The sequence below is a fragment of the Delphinus delphis genome, chromosome X (genome assembly GCF_949987515.2).
Source record: "Delphinus delphis chromosome X, mDelDel1.2, whole genome shotgun sequence".
NCBI lineage: Eukaryota > Metazoa > Chordata > Mammalia > Artiodactyla > Delphinidae > Delphinus > Delphinus delphis.
Genome location: NC_082704.1, coordinates 23,298,836 through 23,321,358, shown reverse-complemented (window position 1 = coordinate 23,321,358; position 22,523 = coordinate 23,298,836). Strand labels below are relative to the sequence as shown.

Here is a 22,523-nt window from a genome sequence, read left to right as displayed (position 1 = left end):
TAGTCTAATAAGCATTAAAACTCTTAACGTACTCTACAAGTACATAAAACTCTTCTTACAGAGAATAATTATTTTAGATTTAGAAGGGCTCATTATCACTTTAGGGATTAAGATATCAAATTTGGTGTAATACTTTGAAATGCCTCATGCCATCTGTGTCAGTGACCCTAACAGAGTAACAGCTAATGCTGCACTCACTCCTTGATACAAGAAGTTCTCTGGTTTTCATATTCAAAGTAAACAATTCTTGAAAAATCAATTCTACTCTTGTCCTTCCTCTTTAATTCTCCCTCTACTCAGTATTCTTTTACTAACATTTTGGAAATTTATATCTACGAAATGCTTACAAATTCAAAACAATTATTACACAGGATCTTAAACTCTTCTGATGAAATTACTACATAATAAATCTAGAAACCTGAAAAACTAACAAGTGACAGGAAGCTTTCTAGAGTGAAAATGTAATGAAGCAAATAATGAATTTAGTTGACAATTCAAGGAATGTGACCATTCTGGAAGTGACAAACTTGATATAATTATCTTAAGAAACTTATGACAAAACTGATCCATTAATCAAAATTATTTCATCAACAACTGCTTCCCTTTCCCATTCTGCATGGCCCAGTTTCTTTTTGTCCCACGGAAAAGAGAGACCCATCAGTTTTAAACTTTGGCTATACTCTGTTCTACTTTGAAGCTTTATTTGAAGCACAAATAAAGTTCTACCACCACCTGCCCTTACTTCTAACCCTACTATTTCACGCAAGCCCTCCTACTTGCCAAAGCCAACCCTTCCTTTCCATATTTTTTATCCCATTCCCTTCTGCTTCCTCTCCCCCAACACCAAAAAAAATAAATAAAAGGAATATTCTCTTGATTATGTCCTCCTCTCAAGCAACCATGGTGCTTGGCATATGGAACACAATCAATGAACATTTGTGGCATGAATTACTGGATGCCCTATAGAAAATTCATGTTTTAAACAGTAATCAAAACTTGTGAAATTCCCAAGCAATAAATTAATACATTCCATTCTCAACTTAAAAAGTTCAATCAATATCAAAATCATATTATTCAAGGCTGGTGAAATAGCTGAGCTTACAAATATAACAAAAATCCGAGTACATTAAAAATTCTGCACATATTCTTCTGTGATAAACATTTGTATTAATTTACTTATTCATTAATTCATATTAATGTCTTCTGTGACAGGCAAAGTGCTAAGCACCAGGAATACAAGGATGAGTAACAGCACCTGCTCTCAAGCTCAGTCCAGCTGGGGAGGTAGATTTAAAACCACTTTTAAAATTTTTATATTCTTAAACAAATAGAGCAACTTATAGAACAGTACTTATTATATGCTATCAATAGTATAAAAAGGGAGGGAATAATATATTTGTATTCACTTGCATATACATAAAAATAGCCGGAATGATAAATAAGAAACTAAACAGTGACCACTTTTTTTTTCCCTTGGGAGAACTGAGTGGACAGGGTGAGAGACTTTTTACTGTCTACCTTTTCATATCTACTACAATTTAAACCGTGTGAATATATAAAATAGTCAAAAAATTAGATAACTTTAAAAAGAAAAATAATCATAGCAATATACATAAGCGGTATGATAGTAGTTATATGCATATGACATAGTGGTAGCACAAATAAAGAACAATCAATTGTGCTTGGTGGTATGTGCAAGGGAAGGCTTCACAGAGGTGACACTGGAGCCCACTGTCCAATGATGAGGTCACCAGATGGAGAGAGGAAAAAGAGGTAAGGGAAAACCTGTACAAACAAAAGAAACAAAAAATTATATGCAAAGGAAAAGGAGACCATAGCACACTCAGGGAAACATAAGTGGGCTCAGTACAGCTAGAGGTAGAATTGGCGGGAAATGAGGATGGAAATAGGGAGAGACAGATCATGAAGGTTCTCTTATATCACCAAGCCATAAAGTCTGACATATAACCTGCAGGCAATGCTTAGTCACCAAAGGATTTTGAAGAAAGAGAATAATACAAGGCACTATAACACTCCAGATAAAAGAACTAAGTTAGTGGTGGTAGAGAGTGGAAGAGACAGATTCAATATTTAATGTATCGGGGCTTCCCTGGTGGTGCAGTGGTTGAGAATACGCCTGTCAATGCAGGGGACACGGGTTTGATCCCTGGTCCAGGAAGATCCCACATGCCTCGGAGCAACTAAGCCCGTGCGCCACAACTACTGAGCCTGTGCTCTAGAGCCCGTGAGCCACAACTACTGAGCCCGTGCACCTGGAGCCCGTGCTCCACGACGAGAGAAGCCACCGCACTGCAATGAAGAATAGCCCCTGCTCGCCGCAACTAGAGAAAGCCCGCGTGCTGCAACAAAGACCCAACACAGCCAAAATTAAATAAATTTATCAAAAAAAATTTAATGTATCATTAAATAATCCATATAAAGCACTTAGTTCAGCGCCCACCACACATAGTAATGGCTTCAAAAATATTCGTTGTTGTTAAGCTAGAAACTCTACTTGGGGAATTTTTAAGCCTAGAACTCTTTTGGAAGGACCAGTTCTAATATCATCTCTTTCCATGCCTTCCCCAACTTCCATGGGGTGAAATATTCATTCTCCTCTCTATCATCCCATAGAACTTTATACATATTGTATAACAGCATCTATTAAACCAGACTGTGATTGTGCACACACCTGTTTCCCTGGTAGACTGTGACTTACGACAATATCACTCAGCAAAGAAAGTATCACTGGGGGCTTCCCTGGTGGCACAGTGGTTAAGAATCTGCCTGACAATGCAGGGGACATGGGTTTGAGCCCTAGTCTGGGAAGATTCCACATGCCACAGAGCAACTAAGCCTGTGTGCCACAACTGCTGACCCTGCGCTCTAGAGCCTGCGAGCCACAACTACTGAACCTCGCATGCCTAGAGCCTGTGCTCCACAACAAGAGAAGCCACCACAATGAGAAGCCCATGCACCACAACGAAGAGCAGCCCCTGCTCGCCGCAACTAGAGAAAGCCCGTGCACAGCAACGAAGACCCAACGCAGCCATAAATAAATAAATGAATAAATTTATTATTTAAAAAAAAAGTGTCACTGCATACTGTTAGTTAAACCAGTGAATGTACTACTTCTAATTAGAATAACCATACAACTGCACAAATGTAAAAGAAATGATAATGAACAGCCTTGCTGAAAACCCTTGCAATACAGCAGTGTAATTAGTATCTAAACCAATACTGATCTGAAGTATACAATTTTCATAATTAAACTTCAAACAGTTTATCAGGAAGTATCAATAGATTAACATCACTCTTTTGTTTTGTTTTGGTTTTTTTTGCGGTACGCGGGCCTCTCACTGTTGTGACCTCTCCCGTTGCGGAGCACAGGCTCCGGACGCGCAGGCTCAGCAGCCATGGCTCACGGGCCTAGCCGCTCCTCGGCATGTGGGATCTTCCCGGACCAGGGCAAGAACTCGTGTCCCCTGCATCGGCAGGCGGAATCTCAACCACCGCGCCACCAGGGAAGCCCCACTCTTATGTTTTTAATGACATGAAAATAAAGCACACAAATGAAAAAACTAGAAATTTTTCAAAAGTTGACTCCCTAAGGAGATAGTTCTGCATGATTCTACTAGATCTTCCAGAAAGAAAAAATAAATCTTTATTATAACTTTCAACAGAAATTCCTAGAACTTTGACTACCTTGTACAAGCCACCGAATGTATTATGCAAACTGAGCGAAGGCTACACAGTATGCTCTCCTTTAAAAAAAAAAACACGTCATCCTATAATATAATGCATCCTGAAGAGGATTTTTATCAGATTTTATAGCTGGGCAAACATGACAACTACAAAAACTAACATGGTAGTCAAAATGAGCTAAAAACCACAAAAATTGATAGTCACTCTATGTGTAGTATATAATTAGCTACACCATTAGCAAATACTCCTGGGCTTCCTCAAAACTGAGGCTCAGACATAAGCTGGCTGAAAGACAGTAAATCAGATCCAGATATTAAGAAGAAAAATAAATTAAAACTTACTTCATGATATATTTGGCTCTGTCTATTGTTTGAGCTTTAACTTTTACTAAAAGTGGATGACTGTTGTAAGTTTCATTCTTCCACTGGCCATACAGACGATATCTTGAAAATGATGAGATGAAGAATTAGGAAAAGTTAAACACTTAGAGGTTAGTGCACTAGAATAGTAGCTAAAAATACAAAAATATTATGTATTTACCTATGCTGATATGGAAATGTTTTAAACATTCCCCACAGTTCCTCAGACATACAAGCATTGCAGTCCATCAAAGAAAGAGATGGAAGTAATACCTGGTCAGTAATGCTAAGCAAGCAGCTAAGGATAACTTCCTACGAAAAATGGAGGAAAAATTATTTCAGTTAAGAGGTGCATATTAACCCCCCCCAACAAATTTATGTAAGCCTTGGAAAAATTGCCGTTCCTTGATTTAATAACACACCATATCTAATTCCCCACACTATCACTGTACGTTTCACAATGGTTATTTGTGTTTCTCCATCTAAGAAAGCAAATGAGGTGAGGGAAGGAAAGGGGTAGCAAGAATGAGGGACTTTTTATCCCTTTTCCTTTCTCAACATGGTAATCCTCAAAAACAGGAGGCTGTCAATCTTAAAAGATACTTTGTACGATATGCCAAAAGCTACATTCAACATGTAAAGTATAAAATAGTTATTCACATAGGTGATTAAAGCTTGTTCACAGTAAAATTTACAGTATGCTGTACCTAGACAAACATTAGACACATTGGATTTTTCTAGTCTCTTACCGTCTTCTCTTTATCTTCTTGTTTGCTTCCATCAGACTGAAACTAAAATTAAAAAAAACTATAAATAAAATGCAAAAAGGTTAAGATTATGCTGTCACAATTTCGTTTCTAATTTGAAAAAAAATTAACTTGCACGTAGTTGTGAATTATTTCGTTACTTGTTACACACATGTAGATTTTACATACAGTCAGTATTACCAATTAACATTTTAAATTCTCATCTACATTTCTAACCTCCAAATAATTTGTGACATTCATGAACTTTAAATGCCAGTTTTATAAGCCAATTCTTTTCTCAACCTCATTATCACAAACCAAAGCATCCTAAAACTGATCTGAGTATTTATTATAAAATTGTAGCCAGCACAATTTAGTTATAATGCATTTGCATTTCTCCTTCGAGATGTTCTAGTTTTCCCCCTCAGAATTGGTAAAATCTAACACTAAAGCAACGACAACAAAAATTAAACCCAAAGAAATCCAAAGCTATGTTTTAATTCACCACCACTTAAGCCCTAAGAAATAGGCCCAAAATATTAATACCATTGCTGACAAAGACCAAACCACTTCCTAACTTGGACAGACTGAATGAAAAAGCATGGGTCATTATTTTATCAGTGATTTGCAGGTGGGCTGCTGAAGTGCCATGTTTGACAATGCTGTCTATACATACAAAATGAAATTGTGAGTAACATTTGTGTGTGTATAGGCAGGTGGAGTGTTGGGGGAGTACACAAAGGCCAAAAGGACAGGTGAAGCACTGATACTCGAGGACAATCTAGATTCCTGGAATGTATTTAGCTCAATACCAAGTATGAGAAAGGGAAAAGCTAATATGCAGCTAACATACCTTATTGGTAGATAAGGATATTTTGTGCATGTATGTTTTCATGCTTGAGTAAGTTAATGGGTGTTACTACAGGGAAGTCTAACTTCTGTGCAATATTTTCACATAAGACTAATTCAGGGACGGCCATGTTACCTTGATGGGAAAACATACAGAATCACACTTTTTTAACTGGCAGGTTAAAAAGATATGGTTCCCTTTCACAGAAACGATTATTAAGTCAACATACATCCTGGTCAGCAAATAAGGAGTCAGGTTATGAAGGAGTGGCCTGGCAGAAAACAAACTATATAGTTGCTTTTATTTTGTTGGAAGGGGATGGTAATTCTGGTGGCATACTGTGTGTACACTGGGAGGCAGAAATAACGGTATGTCATAATTGGAAGAATCCAGTTTATAGGGTATTGTGTTGGGGATAAAGGCAGTTAAGCTACTCCTTTGCTAGCATACTATGATTCAAATTAACCTAATAAAGCTATAAATAGTTTCCTCCATACAAATAAAACATTTTCTTAGTTACTAAGCTGTCCTAATTCCTCTTACTAGATACTTATATTAGTTTCTAATGTCTGTTTGTCAATTCTCTAGATTTCACAAGCAGGAAAATTTGAAAGAGAGAAAGAAATATGGAAAGCACAAGGAAACTATCTAGAAGAGCAGTAAGAAAAGGTTTCTATCAAAGGCTAATTATAACCAAGATGAACAACAACAACAAAACAAGATGTACATGCATGTAAAAGTGATTTTCTTTACACATTCCACTCCCCTGATGCTTTCTTTTTCATTTAGTTTAACTTAATTTGCTTTTTAATTCAGAGCACATACAAAACTCTCCATTCCCACAATAGAATACTAAAAGTTTTATTGAATGGCCAGGCAGAAGTTGAAGAAAGAAAGGATGGGGAGGGACAAAAGACATTCATTCATTTGTTTACTATGTGCCAGGCACTGGGAATTCAAAGATGAACAGTAGAGAGTTCCTATCTTTGAGGAACTGACAAGGCTACTTGTCAGTAAGAATCTAGAAAATCAGTAAGAATCTGTCAGTAAGAATCTAGAAAAGAGAGATCTTTCAGGATCTCTTTAAGATCAAGACTACACTTACCAATGTACTGTTAGGAACTGAATTTTAAGTTTGAATAAAATTGAGCACTCACAATTATGTCTACACAGACCATCAGCTATAAATGACCCCAAGCAGGTTCCAATCTTGCCCTATAACAACAGAGCAGCTGACAGGGCTGCATAACACTACTGAGCACTGCCCTCCCCCCAAAAAAAGCAGGTTCATCAAGAAGGGGCTTTTGGAGAGTTGAGAAATAAAGGCTGGAGTAAGTCATAGATATAACTAGATAAATTACTTTTTTATTACTAATGTCCTATTTTTAGTACCTCTAACCCATGAATGTTTCAAATGCTACTTTAGAGCAGGGGTCCCCAAGCCCCAGGCCGAGGACCAGTACCGGTCCGTGGCCTGTTAGGAACTGGGTCGCACAGCAGGAGGTGAGCAGCAGGCGAGCGAGTGAAGCCTCATCTGCTGTTCCCCATCCCCCCCACCAACATCCATGGAAAAAATGAAAAGGGAAAAAAATGAAAAATATTTAAATTTGTGACTTCGACTACATCTAAGTAAATTATGGCATTATTGTCACCGTCCTTATTAACTATCATGCATTGAGTACTACATGCCATATAACAGGCTAAGAACTACGCATTTATGTCTTAAAACTACTCTAATAGAAGAATCTTTTTGTTAGGGTCTAAATAAGACCCATCAAAATAACTTAGAAATAGGAAAATATAACCTATAAGTTAAAAGTTATGGGAACCTAGCCAAAGCAGTCTTGAGGGAAAAAAATGGAGCTGGAGGAATCAGACTCCCTGACTTCAGACTATACTACAAAGCTACAGTAATCAAGACACTCTGGTACTGACAGAAAAACAGAAATATAGATCAATGGAACAGGTTAGAAAGCCCAGAGATAAACCCACGCACCTATGATCAACTAATCTATGACAAAGGAGGCAAGGATATACAATGGAGAAAAGACAGTCTCTTCAATAAGTGGTGCTGGGAAAACTGGACAGCTACATGTAAAAGAATGAAATTAGAACACTCCCTAACACCATACACAAAAATAAACTCAAAATGGATTAAAAAGACCTAAATGTAAGGCCGGACACTCTAAAACTCTTAGAGGAAAACATAGGAAGAACACTCTTTGACATAAATCACAGCAAGATCTTTTTTGATCCACCTCCTAGAGTAATGGAAATAGAAACAAAAATAAACAAATGGGACCTAATGAAACTTCAAAGCTTTTGCAAAGCAAACTACAAACAAGATGAAAAGACAATCCTCAGAAAGGCAGAAAATATCTGCAAATGAATCAACGGACAAAGGATTAATCTCTAAAATATACAAGCAGTTCATTATCAAAAAAACAAACAACCCAATCAAAAAACGGGCAGAAGACCTAAATAGACATTTCTCCAAAGAAGACATACAGATGGCCAAGAGGCACAGGAAAAGCTGCTCAACATCACTAATTATTAGAAAAATGCATATCAAAACTACAATGAGGTATCACCTCACAGCAGTCAGAATGGCCATTATCACAAAATCTAGAAACAATAAATGCTGGAAAGAGTGTGGTGAAAAGGGAACCCTCCTGCACTGTTGGTGGGAATGTAAACTGACCACTATGGAGAACAGTATGGAGATTCCTTAAAAAACTAAAATAGAACTACCATATGACCCAGCAGTCCCACTACTGGGCATATACCCAGAGAAAACCGTAATTCAAAAAGAGACATGTACCACAATGTTCATTGCAGCCCCATTTACAATAGCCAGGTCATGGAAGCAACCTAAATGTCCATCAACAGATGAATGGATAAAGAAGATGTGGCACATATATACAATGGAATATTACTCAGCTATAAAAAGAAACAAAATTGAGTTATCTCTAGTGAGGTGGATGGACCTAGAGTCTGTCATACACAGTGAAGTCAGAAAGAGAAAAACAAATACCGTATGCTAACGCATATATATGAAATCTAAAAAAAAAACAAAAAACAAAAATGGTACTTATGAACCCAGTGGCAGGGCAGGAATAAAGACATACACATAGAGAATGGACTTGAGGACACAGGGGGGAGGGGAAAGCTGGGGCGAAGTGAGAGTAGCATCGACATATATACACTACCAAATGTAAGATAGATAGCTAGTGGGAAACAGCAGCACAGCACAAGGAGATCAGCTCGGTGCTTTTCGACGACCTAGAGGGTGGGATAGGGAGGGTATATGGGGATATATGTACGCATATGGCTGATTCACTTTGTTGTACAACAGAAACTAACACAGCATTGTGAAGCAATTATACTCCAATAAAGATGTATTTTTTTTAAAAAGTGGAGAGAGATGTGTCCATACTACCCTTGACTAGTTCACTCATGAAACCCCAGCAACAAAAATTTCCTTTATTTGATAAAAATTCTTTGATTTGTTACTAATTTATAACAAATTTCAAAAATGAGAGGGAAAAAAACATCTATCACTACAACGTAAAGAAGCTAAAGGCATTCCTACATAAAATCAAATCTACTCTTGAGGGAAGTGAAACTGCTACTTTAAAGTGGCATCTTATATTTAAAGACAGAAATAGATTAAAGTATATTATTAACGCTTTTTAAAAAATCATCAAAAGCTAGTGTAGTGATAGCTTACATAAGTGATAACTTATTATGATCTAAAAAATTCATGACAACTATTTTTTTAACTAAAATTGAATACCTAATTATTAGTATCTAATTCATGTTTAGACATATCTCATTTGATCCATATTGCAACCCCAGGAGCTAGATAAGCCAAATATTATTACCACGAATCTCTGGCTTAGAAAAGTGACCAGCTTAAGGTCACATTACTAGCAAGTAGCTAGCAGCTCATCCTGATGAAACTAGTTCACCTAATTATCAATTTCTAATGCTTTAATTACTCTGTTTGGGGGACAGCCTTAAATGAAGAATCTGTGGGCAAGGTAGGTTCCAAAGTCAACACATAAAGTAAAAATTACATATACTCACAATTACCCTACAAAAATCCCTTATATCATCTATAAAGTATACAGACACATTACCTTTCATTTAAGTCCAACTCAAGACTCTGTTTTTCCCCTCTAATATGAGGAGAAATCACTAAGTGACCACGAGATGTGAACATGAAATAAAGTGACTGGCTTGCATTTAGGGGGCCATGTCACACGAAAACACAGTTTAAAAACTAGACTAACTGAATGTGGTGAGATACTCTCTAAGACACCTGAGAAACTGAACCAAAATGAAAGAAAAAAATTTCTCCAATTTCACCCTTGCTCCTAGACATACACACAGTATTTTGATGGAACAAGTCTGGCCACATTCACATAAACTAAGCACAGGTATGGTGTAATTCCACTGTACTTGACTGACTCCCATACCTTCATCCAAAAGGAATATTAATTTTGAGCTCTAACCCACACAACCAAGTTAGATCTTCAATTTTGAAAAGAAATAAATGGACTGAAGCAGGATCACAGGCTCTCCCTCCCCTAATAGCTAACAAAAAACAACAAACATCAAGTCAAAATTCTAAAGTAGCTGGTTCATAAACTAGAGTTTCAGGATCAATGGTATTAAGGTACATTCTCTCCCTAGGAACCCAAATTTTTGTTATGAAAAATTTCAAGTTTACATAAAAGTTGAATGGATAGTATACTTATCCATAAACACCTATATATCTACCATGTAGATTCAACAATTAATATTTTGCCTTTTTTTCTTGACCAAATAAAATGCAGACATGATACTTTATCTCAAAAAAATTCAGTGTGCATCTCCTAAGAATAAGGACAGGGACTTCCCTGGTGGCGCAGTGGTTAAGAGTCTGCCTGCCAACGCAGGGGTTCGAGCCGTGGTCCAGGAAGATCCCACATGCCATGGAGCAACTAAGTCCGTGTGCCACAACTACTGAGCCTGTGCTCTAGAGCCCACGTGCCACAAGTACTGAAGCCCGTGCGCCTAGAGCCCGTGCTCCGCAACAGGAGAAGCTACCGCAATGAGAAGCCCGCATACCGCAACCAAGAGTAGCCCCTGCTCACCACAACTAGAGAAAGCCCGCGCGCAGCAGCGAAGACCCAACACAACCAAAAATAAATTAATTAAAAAAAAAAGAATCAGGACATTCTTCCACATTACCACAATCATCATAATCACAACTATTCCGAATATCATCTAGTACCCAATCTAAGGTATATATCCTGACCCTTTGACTCTAGGTTTCTCTAAGCTTTATCTGTGAATCAATTTAGTGCACTTTGGCTCTTTACCAAAGGCCAACATAAGAAATAGCCATATAAAGAGACAGTGAGATAACTGAATTAAGATGACAGAGTGAAGCATGAACACATAATTTCTCTCCCCCAATCCCTAATGCAATGAACAAAGTACGTCTTCATATTTGTTTTTAATCTCCCAAATTCACCACCAACCAAGCAAAAAAAGAGGAAATTATGCTATTAACTTCAAGGTGATGCACACACAAACACACATAAGATTCTGAACTACAGACAGTGTGGTATGGCGCCTGACCTTAACCCAATCCCCAGAAGTATCGAGCAAGGAAGGTAAGTCAACAAAATCCTTTAGGCAATGTGGCCTGCAAGGTAAATAAGTAGCCTGAGGAAAAACCCTTGTGAGTAGAAGCCCAGCAGGATTCTGGCTACTAAGGCTTGCTGTCTCTCAAAGGAACTGTGCTCAGATGGATGAGAGAATCAAACTCCAAGGGAGTTGGATACCCACTTGGTTGGGCATGCCTAGCATAGGATGGGTAACACGATCTCAGAAGACAAAGCAGAGGTTCCCTAAACTGGGGGCTATACTCAGCCTCACTGAGCTTATTCACTCCCCTATTCCAGACTACAGAAAAGATTGAAAAGAGAACCCAATACTCAAACTGTAGCTTGAGGGGAGAAGGACTGGTCATAAATAAGGTAGGAAGGGTGTGAGGATTCACTCACACTATATCAAAAAGAAGTTGTCCATATTAAGATGAAAAGAAATGCTGTGGCTACTATGGAAACATAAATAGCCTAAAAAAATCATATAAAAGACAAATGAACTTAGTCTGGAAGAAAGTAGAACACAGAGGACAGACAGATTCTCCAAAAGTATCTGCATATTGTCATAGAAAAAAATATTATGAACTCAGTAAGACAAGAAAAGCTTGGATATGAGATACACAGAATGAGATGAAAACAGAGACTGCAGAGATAAAATAAAACACCACTGATACAGATATAATTTAAAATAGCAAGGAATTTCAAGAATTGAAAAATTTAGACAACCAATCATTTCTTCCATTTTAGACACACTACATTTGTATAGGCAGTAGGGCATGGTGATTTTGAGCTTGGCCTCTCTGAAGCCAGACTGCCTGGATTGAACTCGCATATCTGTCCCATACTAGCTGTGTGACCTGGGACGAGTTACTTAACCTAGAGCACAAAAGGCTTGGTAAAGATTAAATGAGCTGATGCATGTAAGGTACTAAAATAGGGCCTGACACAGAGTAAGAGCTCAATATTAGTAATCACTATCAGAAACAACTTAATCCACTAACATCAGCTGGATGCAAAAAAGCACCAAGGAATTCATCTTTATGTGTGTAGGTGCTATCAAAAACATTTAAGTATGTCAGGTGAGCATGTTAAAGCTGTGCTTTATAATTAAAGAAAATTTTAAAGATACCAAAACGTGTGCATTCATATAGAAATATTCTATAGAGCCACCTCCCTCTTTTAAGCCTGAAATAAGGACCAAAATTGGTTAATATACTAGAACAACAGTTCTCAAAGTTTGCTCTTTGGATCAGTAGCACCTGGAAACATGTTAGAAATGCAAATTCTCGGGTCCCACCCAGACCTACTGAATCAGAAACTGAGGGTGGAGCCCAACAATCTGTATTTTAAGAAGACCCCCAGGTGATCCTGATGCATGTAAAGTTTGAGGTTCACTGTACTAGATAGTCCTATACTACATACCTCAAATTTCAGAAATACATAACCACATACACATACACACACACAATCAGAGACATAAATGATTTCAAATAACTATAGGCTGAAAAGACTATTCTGTTAAGTGATATCTAACATAAGCTATTTTTTAATATGCATAATTTATATATACAAGCAACCTCAAGCTTATGAATGAGAGATTTGTTAAAGATTTGTTCATTGTAAATACATTATTTGGAACTAAGGTCATATTCCCCCTTTAGAAGCAATCTTAAAAACTCGTGTTAAATTCCTAGTTAGGCAACATAAGCCTTTTAAACCTATAAACACATAATGATTTGTTATAGTGAAATGTTTTTAGGGTAAAAACAATGAACCAAAATTCTAAGTCAGATCATTGGAAAGATTCACTTTTCCTACCACAACCTTAGCAATGAGAGAAGACAGATTTCTTCCCACACTGGGATCAAAATAAACTTTTTCTGCTTCCCTTCTGCCCTTCTACCTCTGCAAAAATAGAGACTAGAGTTAGGGGCAGGCACCAGACACAATTCTGATAGAACAGAGATAAATGAGGGCTGCAATGGAGATGGCAGAGTGGAAGAGTAACAGCTTTAGCACCTGTGTATCTTGATAACAATATTGTATCTGTATATGTTTATACATATGTCTGTATACGGGACTTCTACAAGTTTGATGTTCGGTCTCCTGCTTACAAGTTTATGATACTTGTAGCCAAAGAAAGAATTTCAGAACAAGAGATCTGAACATTAAGATTTTCAATGAAAAAGAATAGCATAAAAAAAAAGAATACCATTAGTGGGTAAAGGTAAGATGAAAAAGAGGCTGTTTACATTGTCTCAAAGTATCTCCCCACAGGATACACATTAACAACAAAGAGAAAAAGAATAACTACACTGGAGAAACCTGGCAGCCATCACCTTAACCAAGTGATCGATGTTAACAGCACCAGTAATGGGACAAATTGACTTCACATGCTTCCCAATACGATTCAATGGGAAAAACAAGTACTAGTTAACATGACATCCCTTTCAGACGATAAGGATCAAGATAATGAAACACTGTTATACTTCTTTTTTATATGGATATATGCTATATAATAAATATTATGTATAGTAATGAACTACTTAGCAGATTTCTTCAGCATACCTTTACACAATATAAATTTGTTAACATTAAAAAAATTTATCTACCAGCTAAGTATTTAAAGCCAAATCAAACATCTCAGGTCTCAAGTGATTAATACACAACAGTTGTTAAATTTTCTATATAGTTACTGTAGTCGAAAATTAAAATTAGGTGCAATCGCCAAACACTGGAGAAAACTGCATTTGTGCTTGTAAGGATTTCTAGATTCTTTTGCTTACGTTGCTTTACAATTGAAAAGAAATTGTGTATTCTTTTCAACTTTAAGACCTTGGTTAGGCAAAGATCTCATAGAACACAAAGAGCAAACTATAAAAGAGAAGTGCTGTTAAATTGGAATCGATCAAAATTTTAAATTTTTGCTTTTCAAAAGACAGTAAACAAAATGACAAGGCAAATCAGACTGAGAATAAAAGACAACTGAATTTAAAATGGGCAAGAGATTTGAATAGACATTTCAACAAAGATGATTACAAATGGCAAATAAGGGCATGAAAAGATGCTCAACATCACTGATCATCAGGGAAATGTAAATTAAAAGCACAAAAGATAGAACTACACACCCATTAGAGTGACTAAAATTTAAAAGACTGACAACACCAAGTGTTGATGAGGATGTAGAGCAAATGGAAGTCATATACATTGCTCCCAGGAATGCAAAATGGTACACACATGTTGGAAAAGTTTGACAAAAAGTTAAACATACACTTACCCATATGGCCCAGCAATCCCATTCCTGGGGAAACAAAAACATATGCACCCCCCCAAAAAAGACTTGTACAAGAATATCCATAGCAGCTTTATTTATAATGGCCCCCAACTAGAAACAACCCAAATGCCCATCAACTGGTGAATGGATAAACTCTGTTATATCTATATAATGAAATATTACACAGCAATAAAGAACTACTGACATGTGCAACAACTGAAATGACTCTCAAAAGCATTAAGTGGAAGAAATCAGACAAAAAAAGAGTACATTCTATACTATCCCATTTATGTGAAGTTCTAGAAAAAGCAAAACAACAGTGACAGAAAGCCTACCAGTGGTTGCCAGGAACCAGCAATGAAGGGAGGGAACTGATGGCAAAGGGGCAAGAGGGAACTTGCTGGGATGATGAAAATATCCTATATCATGATTGCGGTGGTGGACACACAACTGTATACATCTGTCAAAACTCATCAAATTGTACACTTAAAATAAGTGAGGTTTATTGTATGTAAATTATAACTTGAAGCTAATTTTAAAAAATAATAAGTCAAACATGGAAGCAACCTGTGTCCATCAACAGATGAATGGATAAAAAAGATGTGGTGTGTGTATGTGTATATATCTATATATATATCTATATAGACATATAGATATATATATGTGTGTGTATATATATATCTATATATGTATATATAGATATATATATACACACACACACACAATGGAATATATCACTCAGCCATAAAAAAGAATGAAATAATGCCATTTGCAGCAACATGGATGGACCCAGAGATTACCATACTAAGCGAAGTAAGTCAGACAGAGAAAGACAACTATATGATATCACTTATATGTGGAATCTAAAAAGATGATACAAATGAACTTATTTACAAAACAGAAACAGACTCACAGGCATAGAAAACAAACTTATAGTTACCAAAGGGGAAGGGGGAGGAGGGATAAATTGGGAGTATGGGATTAACAGATGCACACTACCATATATAAAATAGACAAACAATAAGGATTTACTGTATAGCACAGGGAACTATATTCAATATCTTGTAATAAACTATAATGGAAAAGAATCCCAAAAAAAGAATATATATATATATATATATATATGTAGAGCCAAATCACTTTGCCCTACATCTGAAACTAACACAATATTGTAAATCAACTATACATCAATAAAAAAAACAATAACATAAAGTTACCCTTGGGGTAGTGATTAGAAGGGCATTTAAGGAAAACTCTGGGGTGCTAGTACTGTTCTATTTCTTGATCTAAATGGTGGATACATGGGTGTTTAGTTTGGAAAATGTCACTGAGCTGTACAATTATGGTTTGTGTGCCTTCTGTATTATGTTTTATTTCAATAAAAAGTTTACTAAAAAAAATAAAAGAATGGATCCTGAACAGTCTGAGGTTGAAGGGACTTCACACAAATAATGGCAATGATTCAAAACTGCAGCCAAGAAAACTGAGCAGAAGAAAAGCAAGAGGAAAGAATGTTGAATTAACCACTATTTATAAGGGGATTCAAAAAGCAATCACACGTCCAAAGCATATTTTCCTATCTGGAGGACTTGACTAATAATCTGGCTGGATTTAAGTTTTTATATATAAATGGTTGGGACACAACTGACTTTCCCCAAACCTTACTCAACATAACCTTTTCTTAAGTTTACTTTCTTTTTATTTCTAGAGAATATACTCAGAACAGTTTCATTCCATAATTTAGTTTTCTGCTTGGAAGAAAAAAAATCTTACTAACCTCCTTCATAAATGACTTGCCTATCCGCACCACTTTTGCGAATAAAATGGGATCGTGAGAAAGGTGAGGACCAAGGTAACAGAACATATTGAAGACGTCTCTCCTCAAATCTTCAAAGCTCTCTGCTTGTTTTGGTGCTCTCTTATTTTGCAAAGCATTAACAGGTGAGCCTTTAGCACCTTTAGGAACGCCAACTCTACAAAAAGAAGGAAAATTTATATATATATAACTATACAATACCCCATTTTAAGTTAACACAATCATATTAATCAGTAAGTAAAACTTTTCTTGCTTATATTTGCTTTCTCTATTTCAACTGTGCCTAACTTCATTATACCAAATAATTTAACTGGTAGAAAAAGACAAAAACAATACTCATTTGAAAAAAAAATCAGAGCTTAAGAGACTGTTTCAAATTAACTGCATAAGAAAAGGAAATCAGAGAAATGCAGATTCCAAGTAACATTTAACATACATCATATGAATTTGTTTTTAGTTAAATTTGGCCAGTATCAGGAATCTGGATATGGGAATGGGGAACAAGGGATGGACCTCAGAGACACAAAGATGAAACAGAAAAATATGGATATAACAACACTGATTCAAGTTAATAAACATTTCTCAATCTGGCTTCCACTACCTAGACTGAATATGAGGTAGGTGGTGGTAGGGAAGGTGAGCAGCATAATGAAAGAGGGTGTGTCACACTAAAAAGGACAGCATGCCCAGAGTTCTCACCTGCTGAGCAGGTGTCCCGCTGTGGAGTCACAGGGGTCACTCTCTGAGAAGAAGCCTTCATGGTCCACAGCCCAGGTGGCACTGAAGGCAGCAGCCAGCAGCTATGCACGAGTCACAAGGCTGGGGCTTTTGAGGCAGGCTCTGATCTGTGGGGCTGAAGCCAGAGCTGCTGCCAGTACTGCTCCTAAGTATCCTGCAAGTAGGCTGAGGGCTAGCGGACTGGTCGACACAGTAACTATGGGATGATGAGAGAGGCTGCACTACCAATTTCCAGAACAGCAGCCTATATGCCAGGAGAGATAAGGCAAGCAGAGAGGCAAAGTCCTCACTCAGAGCCACTCAACCCAGGATAGAGGAAAATTACACTAAGTAAAAACCTTAGGAATTCTCTGCCCCCCAAGAGAGGAGGAAAAGTCAAAAACAGAAGAATGGAGTTTTCACTCTCAACGGAGCAAACCCAACCTAGAAATCTAACATACAGTTTTTAGACAACACTGCAGCACAAATTCTGCAACACCTGGTCTACATGATAGGACACAATTCACTGATTAATACCTGCCAAACTGATATGCTCTGTGAATAGTTCTTATCTTCTGATAAAACATACTAAAATATATGCCTGGTTTGAGGAGACAAGATAAACATGCAGATTTTTTTTTTGTAGTCCGAAACTATTTCTACCTCAATTAGTAAAGCATACAGTAAACATACCTTCGGTAGAGAGGCTCAATAGTTATATGAATAAGCTTGCAAATAGCAAGGGCTATTAGTTTATGTGAAGCTGCATAGTATGGAGGCATCTGATCCATAATGTTCTGTGCATGCTGCCAATCACCGATCTTTAACAAGGCTTCCAACAAACCAAGTTTTTGGTTGTCAGGTGGCTAAAAAGGAATAATTACAGCAAAGATACTAAGAATACAGACACCAATAAATCTTTATATATGTTTCATTTAAAAAATTAAGCCAAACAATACAACAATGTATGTGAACAACAGCTGCCATTCATGGGAACTGCAACACTATTTTCCTGAAAGTACAATCAAGTTTTTTAGTGATTGGAAAATAACAACAGGATCTGCTTTTTCATTTAGCAGCCAAAGCATGACAGTTTATAGACTTGGAATTAAATTAGGTCCTACTTAATGTTTTATTGTGCCACAGGGAACTAGAATTCATCCATCTTTGAGAATCCCTTTAGGACTGGAGAGACATTAATACACAGAACACAAATATAGTCAAAACGTGTGTTATCTTATTTAGAATACACTCTGAAATTTATATAAGAAAAAACATTGCAGCCTCTTTTGGGAAGGTGCCAATCAGATTAAAAACAAAACCACCTTTGCAAATTTGTATTCCAAAAACCAGGTTTCACCACAATCAAAACTAAGAAATTATCCTTCCATAAGTTGATTAACCATCACAAGTTAAATTTCATAATTCTAAATCCAGAAGACAATGTTAATTTTATCAGAATAAACTATATACCTTCTCCACTTTCTCCTCTTCTTTTTCCTTTTCTTTCTCTCGCTCGTCAATTTTATCGGAAGACAGTACAACCATTGTAAGTTTTCTAACAATCTGCTTAGCTTCTACAATTTCTCGTTTGTGTTCATCCATAATGCAATTATCAGCTGGAAGAAGCTAAAAATGGTTCATTAAAATTTCATAAAACAGCTAATACTATTTGCACATCCAAAATGCAAGCACTATCTACTCTCTATTGGTAAAACTAAATAAGAAGCCTGGCCTATTTATGACCATAATTTCCCTTCTAAATAGGTCTCTCTCCATTATTTTCATATAACCTGACAGGATTAAGTACCTGAATTTTGTACACCTTTTAAACTCAGGTAGCAATTCAAAGTTTCATCTCTTCTGTCTGTCAGAGGTCCTAAATTAATATAATACTACAACAGTGATGCTTACCATTGAATTTATTAGTTTACCCAAGAAGATGTGTACCTGTTCCATTAAAAATATCACAGATTTCCCCTTTAAAGGCCAAACTCCAAATTAAATAAAGTACTACACACGGATCCAATTTGGAAGAGGTAAACTACTGATTGACATAAAGGGGCAAAGTTGATTCCTCTAAATGAAAAATCTCTTGGGACTGACATATATACACTAATATGTATAAAACAGATAATAAGAACCTGCAAAAAAGAAAAAGATTATACTTATGGGTATAGCTCTCAGAGCAGCCCTGATAATTTATACGGGTTTCCTTTATTATCGCTTGCTTCTGTTGTCATGCTTAGAAAATACACACATTTTCTTCTAGTTATATAAAAAAAAAACTCTACAAACTCCATTAAATTTCCATGGGATCTAGAAATAAACTTTACATGTCTATAAAAAAATAAGTAAAAAAATAAATGAAAAATCTCAAGTCGAAAAATTATGAACAGCTTGCCATCTCACTTTTCATTTTCTAGATACCTATTTGACTTAAGTCACAAACTAGTTTCTAGTTTATTACAAAAGAAAAAGTAATATGTGGATAGTTGACCCTCCATTATGAACAAAGGATCAAGTATCTCAAGTTCAGCCATCTTGTATAAATGGAAGATGGCTAATGTGGACATTTCGTAAAATAACCTAGACACATAACCAACAAACCATTACTTAGTAGCTTTTGCTAGGCACTATGGTGAGCTATAAAAGAAGTATTCCTGCCCCTAGAAATGCATAATCTATTTCAGTAGCTAAGTCTAATGCAAAGTAAACAATCAGTAAATAATAAAAGGAAACACAGTGAAATATTAAGCCACATACTATAGACTTTATCCCATTAATCAAAAAAGGGGAGTGGGAGAAAATGCATTATGGACTGGTACAAGGAGGTAAATGAGACTTTTTCTCATTCTTTATTCTCTCCACTGGCAATCAAACCCATTTTTATTGCTTTATTTATATATCTATCACATATCTACCACAGGTCCTCATCTTTTACCTAGTCTACTGCAATTGCCTCTAAAATCTCCATTTAACCCCAATGGGTTAAATCTAAGTTTTTAATTATAGTTCTCTCAATTTCTAGTCTTCTGTATTTTGAGAATATGTTATTAGGTGTATATAAAGTTACAACGATTATATCTTCCCATAAACAGAACTTTATTATTATAAAGTGACTATCTCTATTTTACCTGACAATAATAATTTCCCTAGTATATTTTTCCCACCATTTTACTTTCAACCTTTCTTTGTCCTTAGGTTTTAGACGTCTCATGTAAACAATAAACTGGTTTTTAATCCCATGTGAAAATCTCTGTCACCTTAACAGGAACACTTAGTCTGCTTATATTTAAAGTTAAACTGAAAAATATCAGTAATAAATGTATCATCATTTTTGTACTTTCCATTTGTCCTGCCAGTCTACACTTGCCTATAAACTCATACCTACGTCTTCAGATTCTCCTTTTTCTGACCAAGTTTCCATGTTTTCAGTTTGTACATCCCTTCTCTACTCTAAATCTTGAATGGCTCTCTACTATCAACAAGAAAAAAAATCCAAACTCCTTACCATGGCACTTAACAACCCTTCACAGTTTGGTCCCCAACCTAATTCTTTCTCCCTCCTCATTTCTCCTACATACCACCCGAGGCTCCAACCACTCTGAGCTTCCTGCTGTTCCCCTAAGGTGATAGTGAAGCCTTTTCAAACCTCCTGCCTTTATATTAGGTTAATTCTACCTACAAAGCTTCCCACCTTTTAAGCCTGGCCAACACCTACTCATCTATCAAGTTCCCAGTTCAACATCAGTAGTTTGGAAAAGCCTTCCAGAATCCCCCCAAGACAGAGATGGTCACTATCTATTCTGGGCCCTCACAGCACTTTGTGAATACTTCCAATAAAGTACTTATTGTATAATGCAAAATGTTTTCTCCCTTGCTAGACTATGACTGCTTCCAAGGTAGTGATCAAGTTTCATTCAACTCTGTAACCACAATATGCAATGACAGGCAAGGAAGTGATTTCAAAGGCGGTGAAGATGATGTCAGCTTTGGACAGTTCATAGATATCCTAATGCACAACTTAATAAAACAGGAATTTCTATGTTACAAACCTAGAGTTTTCAAATTGACAGGCTAAGCTGTTGCTAAACTAGAGATCATAAATCATAATCACATACACACTCCTCTAAATCCTAGATCCAGCAATAAAAGCACAATACCAGTCATTTATTATCCAGTAAAAACACAAAAGAAGCCATTTTTTTAAAGTATATGAAAAGTTCCCCATTCATACTGAATGCCTAAAATTAACATGTGGGTGAGAAGGAAGAACTATTTAGGTAATCTCATATTTCCCCTAATTTGTGTATAATACTGAAGTCTAAAACCACATTGATTAGAACTTGGCCTCGCTCTCCATGAGGTATGCCTTGACGACAATTAAGAACTTTAACTTCATAGCCAACCTTGAATTCTGTAACGGTGACAAAAGGTATTTCATTTCCATGGTTCCAATGAACTAAATTCATTTGCTTTATAAGGTAAACACAAAGCAGTAATGCAATAGGGCTTCAAAAATTAAGACTTGAGAGCCTAGAACCAATCTTGGAGTGCTATATATGGCTGCCTACTCCTCTTCCCCACCCCTGGGACGAACAACCAAATATTCTTAGCAGCCCACTGGACGGACTTACATGTACATAAAGATCATCTAAATCAATAAGATTAAATTGTAGAAGTACTGCTGCAACTCTGTACAAAGATGAAGGAGTCTCTCCATTTGGTTCCTTGAAAAACAAAAGAAAAGTTTCCATTTAGTGCCTAAAGTACAACTAAAATCATATCCATTTATCTACCAATAATTAAGAACAATTACATCAAATAACTCTAGGTCAACAATAAGCTTCATTGCTCTTCCTGATCATAAATAACATCCAAATTCAGGACAAAGATATTTATGTGAATATCCCTTTTCACACTAGCACATCTGATGAACACAAGGAAAGCAGTTTCAAAAATGGACACATTTTACAATACATGCTGATATTTGAATAAAATCTGAAACTTGAACAGAATGAGATTTTATACTGCATAATATCTATTTTGGGTTTCTGTTTATATGTGTGTTTTCTTAACTTGGTTTTTCAAGTACTTCTCAGTGGAGATGCAGATAGACAAGACTGACAAATCTGGAAGTACGGAACCATCTGTGTCTGCTTTATACTTTTCTTCCTATTCTTTTATTTCTTGGGGTTTATGCTAAGTATATCTGCTTGCCAGCTGATTTCCCCTTCAAAACAGGTGTCTATACTTAATACACATGAATAATTCAACATTTTAAACAAGGAATGGTCAATTCCAGGTCAGCCCTATGGACCCTACGGAGAAACAGAAGGATCTTTGAATGCTATCAAGAAAACTTTTTCCTAATTTTTAAACTGCTTGGGGTC

At 36.4% G+C, this 22,523-nt stretch overlaps 1 protein-coding gene across 7 annotated transcripts in view; it reads right to left on the bottom strand.

Moving 5' to 3' along the window:
* THOC2 (THO complex subunit 2) overlaps positions 1-22,523 on the bottom strand; it is a 102,781-nt gene that overhangs the window by 35,556 nt on the left and 44,702 nt on the right. For all 7 annotated transcript variants that reach the window (XR_009517971.1, XR_009517973.1, XR_009517972.1 and 4 more), the window contains exons 9-15: positions 21,768-21,860; positions 18,601-18,756; positions 17,821-17,993; positions 16,372-16,567; positions 4,814-4,855; positions 4,246-4,376; positions 4,047-4,148 (exon numbers count right to left, since the gene is read on the bottom strand). Coding sequence is in view for 4 of the 7 variants with exons in the window: in XM_060001960.1 (XP_059857943.1) it covers positions 4,047-4,148; positions 4,246-4,376; positions 4,814-4,855; positions 16,372-16,567; positions 17,821-17,993; positions 18,601-18,756; positions 21,768-21,860 (893 nt within the window). In the remaining 3 variants the exon portion in view is untranslated. The remainder of the gene's footprint in view (positions 1-4,046; positions 4,149-4,245; positions 4,377-4,813; positions 4,856-16,371; positions 16,568-17,820; positions 17,994-18,600; positions 18,757-21,767; positions 21,861-22,523) is intronic.